This window comes from Mycteria americana, chromosome 3 (assembly GCF_035582795.1).
Source record: "Mycteria americana isolate JAX WOST 10 ecotype Jacksonville Zoo and Gardens chromosome 3, USCA_MyAme_1.0, whole genome shotgun sequence".
Lineage (NCBI taxonomy): Eukaryota > Metazoa > Chordata > Aves > Ciconiiformes > Ciconiidae > Mycteria > Mycteria americana.
The window spans coordinates 89,583,891-89,601,240 of NC_134367.1; the positions used below are offsets into that span (position 1 = coordinate 89,583,891).

The 17,350-nt window shown below is 37.8% G+C and overlaps 1 protein-coding gene across 3 annotated transcripts in view; it reads right to left on the minus strand.

Moving 5' to 3' along the window:
• The window catches only part of SMYD3 (SET and MYND domain containing 3), a 427,585-nt gene that overhangs the window by 74,163 nt on the left and 336,072 nt on the right, over positions 1-17,350 (minus strand). For all 3 annotated transcript variants that reach the window (XM_075496038.1, XM_075496040.1, XM_075496039.1), the window contains exons 6-8: positions 13,224-13,291; positions 10,601-10,703; positions 2,615-2,725 (exon numbers count right to left, since the gene is read on the minus strand). In XM_075496038.1, the coding sequence (XP_075352153.1) occupies positions 2,615-2,725; positions 10,601-10,703; positions 13,224-13,291 (282 nt within the window). The remainder of the gene's footprint in view (positions 1-2,614; positions 2,726-10,600; positions 10,704-13,223; positions 13,292-17,350) is intronic.

Genomic DNA, 17,350 nt, shown 5'->3' on the forward strand with positions numbered 1-17,350 from the left:
AGCTACAATGGAAATAACTTGACTTATAGTTTTACTGTAAATTGATGTGTGCATCTCAGGAGTGATTCCTCTGCTTTCACTGGTCCCTAGTATGTGCTCAGCAGCTGGTAGGCACACTCAGCAAGACTGGAATTTGGGAGTAACAAGAAGCTACGATCTCTGTAAGTGTTTGTTAGAAAACGGTTTCTAGCTTTTTTGATGAGATGACTACAACTGAAAAAATCCCCAACACCCAAGAACTTACTTGAAGGCATAAAGTATTTCTTAGCCAAACTGAAATTTTCATTTTTACCTATAACAAAGATTTATCGGATGGATTGCTGTTGACTAAGCCATTGTATTTGCAAAGCAATGTTGTAATATGGGAATTTACTATTAGCTGATTATATTTATTGAATCACAATGTTGAATCTGCCACCCTTGATGACCCAAAGTTGTAGCCGTTGCCTATTCTGTTGACAAAGACTTTACCTTTTAAAAATTTTCCAAGGTGTCTTGGAAATTTGTCTCAGTATCAGAGATATTATTGAATAATTTTGCCAACTGATGACTTTTAGGTATCTAAATCCAGCCATTTTGTAATTTAAAAAGAACAGATTTTCCAAAAATATGATCTCCCTCTGTAGCTGCAGTGTTACACGCCTCTCAGCTTACCAACACTGACTGAGATCGAGGGGGGGGGGTGGGGGGAGATATCTATGTTTCCAAGTTAGTCATGTAAACAGTTGCATTTATAAAATCTCTGTCACAGAGAAATGAAATGCAGTACTATGAGGACTGCTGCAGATTATATCTAACGATACTAGACTGAAGCTGAGGATGAAGATGTCTTCTTCATAGACATCAACAGACAAAGTTGACGTGAGGTTCCTAGCCCTTCACAGACCTTTTTACATGGCAACAATGAGGAAACTACAGAATTCCAGAATGCAGTCACAAAGACCTTTCTAAACATTTTGCAATATCATCCCCACAGGGAATTTTGCCAATGGGCAAAAAAGATCTATAGAATAAGAACTCAAACTACAGTTAAAAATTTCAAAGAGAAAAAAATCATTAATTAATTTTAACCTATGTATGAGACTATTGTTTTCATCAATATATGCACATATAATTTCACTACAATGTTTTTTGATGTTGTATGTTGACTCTTACAGTGAAGTGTACTACAGCCTGTGGATCTTGTTTCTTAAAACATTCCATATGCTGAATGGTCTTTACACCACTTGTCTACCCTTTCACAAACTGTTAAGTGATCCTTAAAGACTCTTTAGGCTGCTTATTTTTCTTAATCGTCACTGCATCTGTGGGGATGCCATTTCCCAAAACTAACCTAAGATTTCACAGCACTTGCGTGAACATCTTTAAAAGAAAGACAAAAAGAGGCCTTCACTCCCCTTCACTGCCTCTGAGTAACATTGCAGCAATCTTTATCAGGCATAGAACGCCAACAACTTTTGCACATGGGCAGGGAGTAATTTAGCATTATGTCATAAGCCTGAAACTTTTCTGTGTTCTCTTCTTTGAACTGCTTACTGATGAATCCAAGGATACATTATGTATTCAATGGGTGTACTTTGGCTTGAACAAAACTACACACACACAACTGTCCTACCCAACACAGTTTAAACTTTGTTGGTGTTTTTTTTTTTTTTTCTTTTTTCCTGTACAGCAATTATTTCATAAATCATATCATGCTCCTTGGAATCATATTTTCATCAATACCTTTCTTACCATTTCCAATCTACTGGGAACACATTTAGCTATGGCATGTGACTCACCCAAAACAGGCATTTATGAAAATAAGAACAAGTGTACATATAACTAGAGAGACAAAGTGAATAAACTGCTATGAAGCCAGCCTCATTTTGCATATTCCATTTGATCTCTCATCAGGCTTGGAGCCCAAATTATTCTGGCCAGGCTGTACAAATATGAAGTAACCCAGAACATAATTAAACCAGGCTAGGCTGAACCCTAGTAAAAGGTCACGCTGAACAAAATTTTATCTACTACAACTACTGACCTGCTACTCCAAGAACTTGTGAAAGAGAGCATTAAAAACTAGAAACAGTCATCCAAGAAGGTTCACCACTCTCTCTAACAACTGCTGAATATGTCTTCTAGTCCTTGAAAATTATTGATGCAGGTGTTTGTCAGAATTAATTTAACATTATTATGAGAATAAGCACAGCCTTCCTGTAGCATCAGACAAGTGGCTGCAGTTAAAGTTCCAAGATTATTCTTTTGAATAGGAAAAAAAAAATCCTTTCCTTTCAGCTTAAAGTCATGTTGACTCTCATGTTCAGAGGTCCTTGAATCTCAAAATGATCTGAACCACATCTTGGAACTGAAAGTGGTTCCTAGCTTTATGAACAATGCATGTTTTAGCAAGAAATTCTTCTTATCATGTTGTCAACATTTCCTGCTTTTGTTTCCTTCACGGTTGTCTTTCATAGCAACATAAATGGCACTGAGGGCAGAGCTAATTTTCTTCTCCAGTCTGGCCATTCAACTAGTAGCAAAAGATAAGTATTACGTAAAGGAAGGGAAGCTGCTGACAGGCCTTGGAAAATTCTGTTTCATTGGCAAGGAATTTCTTCACTCAACCTACCTTTTCTGGATTCTGGCAGAGAAGACAGTCACATTCAAAGCAATACTGACGCATCAGTTGCTTTTGGCGTTCACTGGTGGGCATCAGTGATTCAATATAGCTGATGGTGAGCTGTGTGCAGTACATACAAAACCAGAGTTGGTATATTTTACAAAAATTCCATGTTCAGTGAATGTATAGCTAAGGTAACGTTTTTGGATACAACATTTTTCCAGCATAAAATAAAATTTTATCTTAACTGATTATTTCATAGAAGAAATTGACTATTTTTACAAACGGCAAAAAAAAGGCCAAAAATAATTTCCATAGAGGAACACTTTCACATTTCCAGATCAATATTGTTTGAAATTATTAATCCCCCCCAAATTATCACTATTTCAACTTTTCATCCTAATTTGGAAGAAAACGAAAAAAGAAAAGAGAGAGAAAGGAGAGAGCGAGAGAGACAAAGGAGAGAGAAGCAGCTCAATGTCTGAATTCCTTGTGCATGAAATCTCATTTTCTGTCTAGCTCCAAAGCTTAAGTGTGTATTTAGCACTGGTGTTATACAACATCCAACTACCTCCAAAAATTTCATTTCAGGGAAGCCCCTACTTTCTTGCAAATATATGTTTGAGCCTGAGGAAAGCTCCTCTTATGTCATACCCATCTTAAGTATGTCTGTGATGTTTCCTCTGTGACCAAGGAAGCACAAAAGCATTGCAGGCAAAGCTGTTGAAACTATTGACAAGAAAATTAATTAAAATTATAAAAGAAAATGCTTACATTTGTGCCATTTTCAACTCCTCATGCTGTACAGAGTGAATTCCAATGAACTACAGAGAAGTCTGTAGTTTGTTCACTTTGACGCCTGCCAGAAGGAATTTTACAGGGCTAACCATTTGTAGAGTTCTTCAAATGTTTAAAGTGCTGCACAGGCATAAACTAATGATAAGGGAAAGAATATAACAAAATAACAGCCCAGCTCAGACCAGCATTCAGTCATACACGCTATTGAGTGACTACACTATACACCCAACAGACTTTGAAACACTCCAGAGAGGTCAGAGCTAAAAAAAAAAAATCAGGTCACATTATTTCATCCTGAGCCTAGACACTTCAACTAATTGGGAGAATTTTCACATGGTTCTCAGTTAAATCATGAGAGTCCACTCAAACAAATTACAGGAAAACCTGACCAATTTGTAGTAATGACTATAAAATCCATTGTCAGAACCTGCATTTTGCAAATTAGTGAACTTTCTAAATAAATGAGCAATTAACAAGAAACTAAAACAATGCCTGCATTTTTTTCATTTATTATTACAGTGTAATTTGATTATATATTGAAGGAGGATGGTATTAAAAGAAGACTACTGAGACGGCAAAGTCAAGCATTTAAAATTATCATAAGCAGAAAGCCTGTGGAAAAAAATAAATATGGTCTCATAATTGAAGATTAATAGTATAATTAATGAAAGAGATTAATTAAAGTTCCACAGATAATCAAAAGTTAAAGTGTGAGAACTTTGTTAGGTTTTCCATTCTATATGTTGTTCTGTCCCACCTTGTGCATGCCTGAGCTGAGAGGGGATTAGTTTCACCACTGCTGGTTTACAGCAGAACAGTCTGTACTAATCATCTACACAGGAGCTGTAGGCTTCCCTCTGAGCTTTCTACGGTGAAAGGATGGAAATAGTTTTGCCTTTTTCTTTTCCACTCTTTTCTCCCAAGCTTGGTTTCTTCTGCCCCATTCTCTCCAATCTGTCCCTCTTCTCATTCTCTCTCTTCTCTGCCCCTGGACATGAGTATAATTTTCCAGTTGTATTCTCCACACCTGGTTATCTAAACCTGGTTTCCAGCCCTCAGTTCTACCTCCTTACATAGCCATTCTTGGTACAATAGGCCAATTTCATCATCCTGCCAGTCCCAGATCTGCCCTTCTGCCTCCCCTGCGTGCCTCGGCTTACACCTTTTCCCCATATTTGATCACCAACACTTTTGCTCTCCCAAGTTAACAGTCCTTGTTGCCCTATTCTGGTTTTTCAATCATCTTCAGTGACCCCACCAACTATGTCCTCATTTCTTTCCCTGGCTGGTCCTGCTCTGCATCCTCCCTGGTGTAGTAGGAAAGATCTGTCTCCCTTCCTTCCCACAAAGCACTTTCCAGTCAAGCTGTAGTTCTAACCTCATCCCTCAGCCATTCCAAGCCCAGTTTCGCTCTCCCATCACAAGCCTCTGATCTTCATGTCTCCTTGCAACTCACAGGTGTTTTCTGTCAAAATCATTCCTCACACTGGCTTGTTCCCTGCCTCTTATCCTCTGCATAAACATCACTGGTTCTGAGCCATGTCCTACTGGGCTTTAGGTTCAGGTGGCATCCAGCAGGAAAAGGGATTTAATCAAGTTCAGGCACAGTGAAAGACAGTAGGAATCTTCTGGAAAAAGTAATTCATGTGAGATTAGTCTATTCTTTGCCAAAATACTTAAGACAATGGTTTAAACCCTATCATTACTGTTGAATCCATCACTGGGCAGGGTTCAGTCCTAATACTGAAAACCAAACACATAGCCAACATCGAACATGCTTTATCTACCTTCAGCCTACAGGCTTCATCCCTCTCTCTTTTAATTTTTGGCCTTTTTTTTTCCCCCCATTCACGTTGCAGAAACCTTGGAAGTTAAGAACAAGTTTGAAACCAGTAATTTGTTTTTCAGAGGTTACCAACCAGTTGTGGATATGAACAGTCATGTAACAACCTGCTCGGAATCAGAGCATATGAAGGGGCAGAAGGAGGACAAGAGGCTTCGTCACATTGATACCTCCTTCTAGCATTTTAACAACTTAGGGTTTCTCTTGCTGTCACAGGCCCAAGTCCAAATTCCCAGTCCTGCCACCATAAATCCTAAGTGAAAAAATGTTTGTAGCTGGCAGGCTAAGTGGGAAAATGTAATTAGAATATTTAGAAACATGACCAACCTAACGGTGACTAAGTCTATACTAATCATTTAATCATTTAAACATAAAAATTCTGTATTCAAGTCTCTCTCCTACACTTGTTTTAATTTTGGATCCCTTCATTAGATGCAAGGCTCATTTAACTTGTACATATTTAGGAAATATGCCCATTTATCAATGGTTGTCTTAATGGTATTTGCATGTGGGATGAATGGTATTAATTAAAACATTATTTCAGCTGACCAAAGCTTGCCTCTTTATTGCATCGCTTATAAAGAATGCAGTAAATCTTTTCCCCTGAACTGGAGAATATATATTAAATAACATTTATGAAGGCAGGGAATTATTTAACAGCTGTGAGACTTATTGACTCTCAAGACTTTCTCCTTAGAAATGCAGCACTGTCTGAGCCCTGCTTCTCACTCTGACACAGAAATTCTTTAACCATGGGTATGGTGGTTAGTTTCTCATGTTCCTCATCTGTGAAATGAGGCGGTCACGATTTTCCAGTACTGCCATGCTGCAGTGGACTTAATTTATGTTTTTTGTAACAGACTACAAGCTACAAAATTTCTAGACAGAGGATTCTGTAGAAATTTAAAATCAATTATTTTAATGCAAATGGCAGGGAAAAAAAGTGAGTCCTCTTGTTTTTGCAGTCATAGGTCTCAGGGTCTTAGGGAGGGTTGTGTACAAAAGTCAGTTCCTGAGACGGAGTTATAGAGGTGGTGAACAGTCTGTGCTCTTTCTGTTATGGCATATATGATCAAAATGCCTTCTAACACAAGGAAAAATTTGATTTTAAAAAAAAGTAATGTGACAAAATGTAATGTGTCAAACATACACAGATATAAAACTTCTCACAGAGTTATAACAACAGAAATATTACATATCTTGGTTGAAATCTATCATGAAGATAGATTTAATTGATGGTCATCTGAAATTATGATTTGTATTTAGTATTAATTTTAAAAATTAGTTGCTCTGTGAGAGTACAGTCTGTTATGTGACTTTCTGCAGAAAGATACAAATTTGCTGTAACTGAACTCTGAAGCTCATGAGAAGCCACGCACCCATTTTGGAGCAGAACTGGACCTCAGCTAATAGATCCTGTCTCCCAGCAGGACTAATCGATTTGAGCTACGCACTGAAATAACCATAGCTATACAACTTCTGATTGGAGAATAGGCAAAATGAGCTCATGTCTGCCTGCAAAACACCAGGTAGACACAGTAATTAACAAAAAGTCAATTGAAATTATAGCACACATCTTGATGCTGTTTAAAGTGGTTACTTAAGGGTAGGGAAATGATGAAGACCTCTTCAGAGCAGGCTGCTTGTCTTTTTGAGAAATTAGCTGATAGGCTACCTTATCACTGAAAGAGCCCTGGTGATCTCTAGGTGAATAATTTTTGATTTCTTATAATCTTTAGTTGAACATCAACTAAAGCATTCATTGGCAAAAGCCAATGGGAACGTAGTGCATTTTTGTTTAAAATGGTAGCTTTCTGCCCTCAAAGAGCATGCAATTCCATAGAACCACATTAGTATAAAACCCAAATAATATACCTAAAGATAAATCTGAACTTTTGGGTTCTGAAGCAAAATTTAAGGACCAGACACTTCTCCATCTTGCCAACTCTCAGTATTTTATTATGATTCCTGCAATACACTTTGTTATCTTAAAGCTTCAACTTGGGAAACCATGCAATTATACATTAATTCCCTCTTTAAATGCCTACAAAATGTAACATTCATGACTCATGATTTCTTAGTGCTTCAGGACTGGCAACACTGCCTTTGCCACAAAAAAGGCCTAGACGGCTAGAACTTTTGTGTATGATTTTAGGAGTGATTAGTTTTCCAAATATACAGCACCATCAAATTTAGCACTTTCATTCTATAAGGATTCAGGCAAACATTTTCTGGCTCAGGAGTCCTAATTTTCTACTATCTGAGATACATTTTGGCCTTAGGATTTGAACAAATTTCAAAGCTCAACTTCCTGTCAAAAACATACAAAGCCAACAAAATCTGCCTAGACATTAGACTAAAACTGACCTGAAACCATTTCCATCAGGACATAAAAACTTTTTGTGGTTCTCATACACAATATGAGAACCACATATGTGGTCCTCATATTACTGTGTATAGCATGAGCACTCTAAAGTGTGGTTGGGGCATAAATGTTATTCCTGAATAAGTCTGCATCACACTGCAGCAGCTACATTCAATGTAATAATATCTCTTCTTCTGGTTTACAACCAAAATCAGGTCTACTGGTGCCTCCCTCTTTATATAATTGTGAGATGACAATAGCCAGTCACCTCAACTTCCTGTGTCTCTGTCTTCCCTGGGATTATAGGTGGTCAACAACTCCTTAACATGAGTAAATTGTTGTAGTGTCCTCTGATAGAAAGCACTACAAATGTGCAAAAATATTTTTACTTCTCACTGACCTTGTGAACACATCATATTGCAGTGGTTGATACTTTCCTGGCAAGGGTCCAGAAGCCCTATCAAGTTTGTTCCGGTACGGATAGTAAAGCCATAGTCCTCTTCTACTAATCTGAGTTTGACTTGCTACTTAGCTTCTCGTCTCTAATAAATCTTAGTGCTTATTTACTGTCTACTGATTATTACATAGGGAATCTCATTCTGTCTAAATCTAGGGTAAGTTTGAACAGCATAAGGTAAGTTTTCTACTGCTTATAATTGTTTCAAGTCATGAGGCAACAAGAAAACTTAAATAGTGTTCATCTTACCACCTCAGAGCACTCGATTTATTCAGAAAACCCAATCAGATTTCCCCGTAATGTGTATTTTCTCTCCCATTAGCTCAGATCATGACCTCAGTAATAGAAGTAAAAATGCAGCTCATAACAGGTAATGTAGTTTCATGTACATAGGTGTGTACATAGCCATTCAACACATGGCCGTTAAGAAAACTGAACTCACCCTGCTGCAGGCAAGCAGTAAGGTAGTGTGGAAAGAAGTTGTACCAAAGCTACCATGCAGACACAAAATGAAAAGCGGTAGCAGTTGTGTAAGAGGAAAAGTAATTGGGTGTTGAAAATAATATTAAACTGCTGACTTGTACATAACCTTACAATAATTTTCTTTTCCTTCCTCTTCCCATAACAGATCTAAACTAATATTCACTTTGTATCTTTACTTTCTCACTTATGCCCATTTTCTTCCTTAGGCACATCCTTATTCAAAGAAGCATGTACCTCAGACTGAGACTTTTATTTCCAGGTAAGTCAAGAGGGCACCTGCTTTAACACAGTCTATATATATATATATACACACACAAAATCTTACATGTTCCTTAAGGCAAGTTTTCCTTTCAGTACCAAAACCAGAAGCAATAGTTGCAACAAAGATACTAGAACCTGAGCTCTTTGGAAAATTCTGAGTTTATTTTACTGCCTCATTGGAGACAAGTTTTTTAGAAAATATAATATGCCCACATAAGGTGCAGTCATTTTAAAGCCTGTATTCACACAACTGCCAAAGTCACTGCAAACAAACTGGTCCTAGCTGCTCTGCTTTATAGCTTACATTTATTTCCTGATTGCCTTACAAATGACTTGTAACTTACACCGTATCTGTTTCACCACTGATTTTAACAATAGAGACTTTTGTGGGTTACAGACCACTAACACTAAGTCTAAAATTTGGGTCACAGCTTCACAGCCGTAGCACAATCTGCACGGTGGTCATACCTGCAAGGGAATTCTACTTCACTTCTCACTCCAGAACCACCCAGGGCCACCTGAGGGCCTCTCCCACTCCGTAAAAGCTGCTTGTTACAAAGAATTGCTTTATGAAATTTACCTAGAAAAATATATCCACATACATAAAAATAAGATAGCTTCACAATTTAGAACTCTTATAATCAACCCAAGTGCATCCTGGGAAGACATTAAAATCTACTGTATTTTTAAATAAACAACCCATCTTGGTGAACTGGGAAGCAAAGAGGAAAGTTATGGTATATGGACAAAATGAAAGAAAAGTGTCTATAATGTGGCTTGGACAAGAATGCCAGGTGGAAAGATGTCTACACTTAATAGCGCCACAAAAGTATATTGCATCCAAAAAGATTTCTCTTGGAAAAAAGGTAAGTGTGCAAAATCACTTCTGTCGGTTCTCCGCAATATTTTGCCTAAAAAAATATTTTACCATTTACTTATTTTGATGGCCTACTATCTTAGAGAAAGGGTATATTAAAAAAGAAAACAATTCATAGGGAGGAAAAGGGATACCACTTCTAAATTAGAATACATATGCCCTTGATATTCCCAGAGTTTGAAGCACAGGCGTGAACTGTATTTACATTAGGTCATGATTTTGAAATGACCAACACCTAGGACTGCATAGGTCATTGGTGCATGTAAAGTTACATATATACATGTCTTTGCAGGCCTGACTAAGCAAATTCAATATTGCATTGCTGTAAAAGACATTTACTTTGAAATGCTTACCTAGCCACAAATGATTATTTTCAAAGTAATACAAATGCTGTCGTAAAAACAAAGCTAAGAATACCTTAGATCGAATCAGGAATCTCTTGAAAGGGATATTTTGAAGTCTTTTCTAGTGAAATGGACAAGAAAACAAACCTTGTCTTGCTACTTTCACTGTCAATGAAAGGTTTACTACAACAGAGAGTATGGTTGCAGCCTGACAAATGCTTATTGTTGCAATGACTTAGTGAACACTGCATTCCACCCAGAAATATTGTAAGTGTTTCCATCAGGGTAAAGACGTTCAAATACAAACAGAATTAAGTGCCTAGAGGAGGAAAGGAGGAACAAGAATTTATCAAGACTGCTAGTGATTTATGAGAAGTAATGATTATGGGGCCCAGGCAGTGTGAAGAGATGATTCTATTTATCATTTTCCCCCTGATAGCTATGTGCTAGAAAGTGGCATCAATATATCACCAAAATATTAAGCTGGTGGCCCTGCAGTCTGGAATTTATTTAGGGAGATGTCATTGTTGCAGGTGTCTGTGATGGAAGGGAGGACAAGTTAATTACCTCTTCACCAATCTGGATCTCTCGGACAGAGCGAAGTAAAAGCTGGTATCCTTCAAAAACGATCACGCAGTTTGGGTCACAGCTGTGGTTCAGTAAAGACATGCTGTGAGGGGTGGTAGAGGGGGAGAAAGAGAGAGAAAGAACTTTACAGAGGAGCCTCCACTGCCATTCCCCTTTAATCAGTTAAAAGTAGCTAACGTAATTACATCTGAAGTATCAAGCAATTAAGTTACGAAACAAATAAAATCCCTGGTAAATCAGCTGCTCTTGGTTAGGGGAGGAAAATTAATGCTTAGGAGATTTATATTCATTGCTAATAGGAGCCATGCCTGCATCTCTTCACGTGTTTCTGCCTTCTGTGTACTCGGGGCAGGAGGGAGGCGATGGCCTCCCAGTGACTCTCCGAGGGGCCTGACTCAGGGGAGAGGGCAAAGCAGGCAAACAGGGAACAAGGCAACCCAGACTGTTCAGAGCAAAAGGTTAGTACCTTGGCACTGTGTTTTATTTCTGCTGCTTCTGCTCAGTTTCAGGGCACTAACCTTATCCGTTACCCTGACTGTCAGTGGAACCGCAGCTCAGAGGGGCCAGCAATCAACCTGTATTCCATATCAGGTAGAAAACAGAGTATACTGTGTCCTAAAACCAAAGTACTTCGTGTATAAAGTTGAAAGAAGAGATACAGCCATTGCCTCTGTTTTACGCATATTTGGGTTCAGCCTCTGTTCTCGTGGTGTGTGACAGCTGAAGCAGCACAGCTCATTGGGGAGCTGCTGCCACCCCCAAGAGACCCACACGCTGGTGGATCTCCTGACACAGACATGCCCTTCCCTCTTTTTTGAAGGAGGCTGTTAAGAACATCAACAACATCCACTATATACTTTTGAGTCCCATGTTTCATTAGCTGAGAAACAACTGACTTTGCCAGGCCAACATGAGTCCCATAGCAGATGTGGGGCTGATGGTTCTTCCCCTATGGGAATGACCCATTGAAAGACCAATTCTGGCATCATCAGGCTGGAAGAAGAATTTTTGGCTTATCCAGCTCCTGGCTGCCTTTATTTGCTTTCCTTGTCTGCCTGATTCAGCAACTCAAAATCCCAACTGTCGTTGGCAAAAATAGAGGATGTTGCTGAGCGTCAGAGCCCTGCACCAATCCATGTTTATTCAGTTCTTGACTCTTAAAGGAGCTATCAACAGGAACCTGACTCTTTTGATATCCCTCTGGCCTAATAAAATATCTGTGGTTGATCTCCACATGAACCCAGTAATGTACACTGGGAGAGAATATACATTTCACTTATTGTGAGATCACTGGGCATACTCCCAAAGCTGCTGGCAAGGTGATGCAGAGAAGGACCACAGGATTTTATCTATTTTAAAATATATTGGGATGCTAAAGCCATCAAGACATGCAACAATATACAACCTCTTAATGAGACTAAACAAAGCACTTTTAATCAAATTTCATCTCATGTAAACACTAGTGGGTTTGATGACAATTTCATCTGGAACCACATGAATTCATCTGGAAGGGCATTTGCCTAGGATTTGGGAACCACAAATTTAAGTTCACAGTTTTCCCAGCTCAGAGTGATTTGCTACAGCAAAACTCAAACTGCTCTGAACTGACTTGGGGAAGAGTCTCTTGCATCCCTTGCCAGTGCATTATCACAGAATGCAGATAGACACTTTTTTCGCAGTCAGGGGCTTTTTTCAACCAAAAGAAAACATTTCACTAATAATAATGCCCCAAAATAATGTTCCATTTTTCCCAAGTATGTGAAAGGATTTGTTTCCATTCCACTATGAAATCAAATGACTGTTCTGTACTTTTCATAACACTAATTCCCATGTCCTCCTAACCACCTTTGCCTTATCTTTACCACAAGGCAGGCCTCAAGATATTAAGTGTCCTTAGTCAAATCTTATACATGTGACATCAGTAGAAAAAGAAACAACAGGCCCACTGAGGTATTGACAACATAGTTCAATGGTGCATTAACAAAAAAATGAGATGGTAAAATATAATTTTAAAGTATACATACTAATTTTCCACATTAGTAATTACAGGTAACTAATTCTATGAAGACAAAACCTTCCCTGGTACGTACTTCTCACCTAATACAAATAAGAAATAATAATAATAAATTCAAATATTAACACTCATCTCTCAAGGGGCTTATCTTTTCACCTTACTGGTTTCTTAGTTATGGTAATTTACTAATAAATGTGTTCAATCTTTTTCTTTTAATTGCCAGTTCAGAAGGCTTTTGGCTGTAAAATATCTGTATTCTAAAGCAACGCTGAACAGGTTTCCTTTTACTAGTCCCAGTCACACATTTTTGATGTCAGCATTTATTCTTACTTAGAAAAGACTATCACCTCCATAAAAATAAAATATAAAGATGTATCTTATTTAAACTGTTTTAACTTTGTAATCGGGACTATTAAGAATGTTTTCACCCTGATAATTTTTTTTATTCTCCTTTAATTTATTTGCATTTCCCAGTTTCTCATTTAGACATGTTACCTGTTGCTTTGATGGCGCTTACAGCTACCTAGGAAAAAAGGGAAAAAAACCTAACATAGATTTTGCCTGTGAATGAAACAGTGTCCACAGTACCTGGGATACAGGCCAACACCAACATCCTGCATCTCTCCATTACTGATGGTGAAACAGTTACAGGTCACCTGTAAAAACAAGGGAAAAAATCCAGGATTACCAGAACCATTTGGAAACCCCATACTCAAGTGAAAAAAACTTTCAAAATTAAATGAAGGGGCAATTGGTAATTGGATGGGAAACATTCAAACCCAACACTGGTGCTCTTTCATTTTAGAGCAATCACATCTGGGACACACTCTCCTGTAAAACTGCAGTCAATTAAAAGCAGAAATATTAGTATCCTGCAAAAAATGTGGGGTTAAACACATGCAGAGGCCCTACTTTCCTGTCCAGAGGGGAAAAAAAAAAGCAAGCCACCCTACACAGAGCCTGAAAAGCTCAGCCCAGAGACAATGTAGCAGATGACTGACTGCTGATGAAAAGAGTGGCTGTTTCCATGCAGGGACTCTGCTGATGCCGGGCTGTCACAGCACCTTTTAGTGAGTACCAGTGGAGCCCAAAGAATATATATGGGACAGTTTTGAAGTAAACAGCAGCCTTGACTGTGGCAACCTGATACAGGCATAAATAAATACAAAGACTGTGCAATAGTGTATCTTCCACGTTATAGGTATTTTGGTTTGCATGTAAAAGATCCCACAAAAAAGCATGTCCAAATTGCCATTCAAGAAAAATATAACCTTTCGTTTAATCTCAAATATTCAGCTTGATACTGTATTCTTCCCTCATACAAACATACAAAGCTAAAGTGGTTTTAGAAAAGAGTGGAGAAGAATGGGAGTTGCTTGCAAGTAGATACAGCCCTACCCCAAACTATCAGACTGAAGTTTCTTGGTGTTCAACTCCAAGATAGATCAGCACCTTGTAAATGATTAGGAAGTATCATTTTCATGGGCTTAAACAAGAACCAGAAGCCAATTCCTAATGTATTTTTTAAATATCTGATTTTTTTTTTTTTAAACAACTGGTTTTGTTTTTTTTTTATTTTTTAAATAATCTGTTGGTCAGTTATCAATGACATACTAATAAAGTATTTTACGTAGAAAAACACTGCATGATACTGCACATACAAGAAAAGTCCCAGGTCTCTTCTGCATAACATTAGATTATTAATATCATTAATTATCATTAGAACAGAAAATGAGTTAGAGTAGGATTTGGCAGACGTGAAAATGAGATTTGAAAGTTGCAGTTTTATCCATAGAGTAATTGCCCAGAACAGTAAATGCACACCTCTATTTTAAAGAGCTACACTGAACAATTTAATAGTATATCTTATCCTATAAATTGACAAATTATTATTTATGAGAGCATTAACCATAAGGTGAAAATGAAATCCTCTTTCAAAATTTCTCATAAATTCTGACAGCAATGTTAATTTAAATAAATGTACATGCAGTAGGGCATGTGTTTTTTTAAATGGTTAGACAATACTTTGATTAGTCTATTATTTATGTAACCCATTCAAATGTTCCTGATCAATTACCAAAAGCATACATCTTAATTATTTCTTTCCTGCTGGCATCGGATATAAAGTGTCAGACAACTTCTGAGCAAAGATTAGCCCATTTAAAGTGGCAATTATCCTGGTTCTAAAAATATTGACTTGATTTTGGTATTTATTGAAAAAATAATGCCTTCCCAGCGAAAGAGAAAGAAAGCCAGCTTATGTGGACCTTAGCTCTCTCTAACGGATTATGAAGTAGCAGAGGTCAAACATCTCTTAGAACTAAATGAATCCCTCTTCCTTGCAAATCTCCTATTATTACCATAAAACTGTTTATATTAACAATATTGAATTTTGATCACTGTAGAGTTATAGAGACTGTTTCATCATTTTCTATTATGTGAAAAGTTTTACAAACAGAAGTAGCAATAGTTTTACTTTTTCCTTTTCATAAACATGCATTAGCTTTTTATACCAGGACATATGCGAAGAAAAACATGAGATGAATGGATGCTCTGAGATTCAGACATCAAGAGCTTCTTTCAAGAGCAGTTCGCCGTGAGGCACTTTTTTAACCTCTCTGTTTTAGATATTTTCACAGTATGCAGTTGCATCTCAATATCCCAGTGAGGTAGTGAAATTCCATCTAATTTCTAATTATTTCCAATTTCAAATATGAGACTGGGAATCCTAAGTATACAGGGCCAGATCTAAAAAGGTATTTAAGTACGTAAACACAGGCAGAAGCCTAACTGGTCCCGTGAATTTTGAGCTACATGATTTTGCGCACAATCCTACCAGAGGCATAAAAAGTTTCAGGTGCTCTGAGGTGTGGTTAACCTCCTAGGAGACAATCTTTCCCCCCTTTTAAACTCAGGTATGAAAAAACCAGTGATGCACATATAACATGTACTACAGATAGTAACCTTTGTTATGGCTGCTTTCTGTCCTCGGCAAGTGGAGAGAGAGGAATTGAGATGGTGGTGGTGGTAGGAAGATCTCATCGTTTACGGTGTGAGAAATTCTGATATAATGACAATCCTTCACGGACAGTTAGCAGCTGGTAACAGGTATCAAATATGAAATCTCCATAGTCTGTCAAATGAGGATGGGGTTGTTTGTTTGTTTTCTTTTAGATTTCTTACAAAGTCTCTAAAAATCTACTGAATCTCCTCTACATTTCTGTTTACATAAATTTTTAAGAGGTTTTAAGTCTCAAAGTTAAAGATCAGTCCTACTCAGGGGAGTTCTGAGCAGTTCACCACAAGAGTTGATGTTGTAGACCACACCTCCCAAGAAACAAAAGGAAGAAGGCATTTCTTCTACAGAACACCCAAAGAAAAATCCATTTTGCTAGCTTCCCAGGATTCACAGACATAGCTCAAATAACAGCTAAATCTGGAGTATCTAACACTGCTGCAGGAGAGCACAGGTAAGCTCCTTGTTCCTGAGGCAATCATTTACGGATCAAAACCTACTGGGACTGGAAGTTAACTAACTCCATTTCTAGGGGAAAAAAAAACCCAAGGCAAAACAAGCAACGTCTTTCTCATGCATCACAGTATCTCTTTCAGGTTTCACGATCACCTTGCACTGCCTTTTTTCTGCCTTAACTGACCCACCTTATTCCTTACACTACAATCAGGTTCTGATTCTATGTGACCCCAGATTTTAAAATAAGAAAGAATAAACAATTCTCAGCAATCTGGTGCTTCAAGAAATGGGTTCTTCCTTACAAAGGCATGGCCCTTGTCATCTTAACTCCTGCAGAATCATTTATCTCAGTTATTTAATTTGTGCTGTTGTTCAGCTTGTCCTTTCTCATTCCTCTAAAAATTCCTCTCTATCCAGCTACGCAGCACTAAAACTGCATATCCACATACGGAGACAGAAGAGAGTACTCAGAGTTTGTTATACCCACAAATAAGGAAAAATGCCCACATATTTCAGAACTTCAAAGTTGCAAAGTCAAATTCCCTGCCATTTCTAAAATTTCTGAAATAACACATCTCCCAGCATAAGAACCGAGGGAAAATTCTGAGGGGAGAGTCACAGACTTTTCAAACCTCCGCAATGCAAAACTTACTTAGGAGTATCCTAGAGCTCTCAAGGCTTATCATGATAGCCTGATTGGCCATACAGTTCACTAACAATTTAAAGAATCAATTCTCAGTGTTTGTGTTGGCTCCAGGGCAATCAATCCCGCAGGTTTATTTAAAAGAAACTGCTATTTCAAACAACAAAAAATATTATACAAACTGATTGAATTAAATAAAAAGATTTGTTCCTTTGAGAGACTGCACATGTTTCAGAGAGGTATCCTGTACTCAGTAAGGTAACCCAAGGAGAAGACATGATTTTTCCCAGACCAGTAAACACACAGAGGGTAAACCAACTTTACTGACTGACTATTATTCTCAGGCATACTTTATCAGCAAGCAGAAATTACTGCAATCTGTTAAATTTTATTTCCTCTCTGAGTGACATATGAAAACTCTGTAAATTTACCCTGTAAGGAGTTCTCTGTTCTCAAGACGTCTGGAGCTACTGTCTGAGGGTATGAAGGCTTCAGTTTAGGAACATACCAAGTTGAATTTGCTTTCAGTTCAGACCTCGTTCATATTACTTTATACTATGGATTTGCATTTGGGTTAAACAAAGCAGACTCAGACTTGAT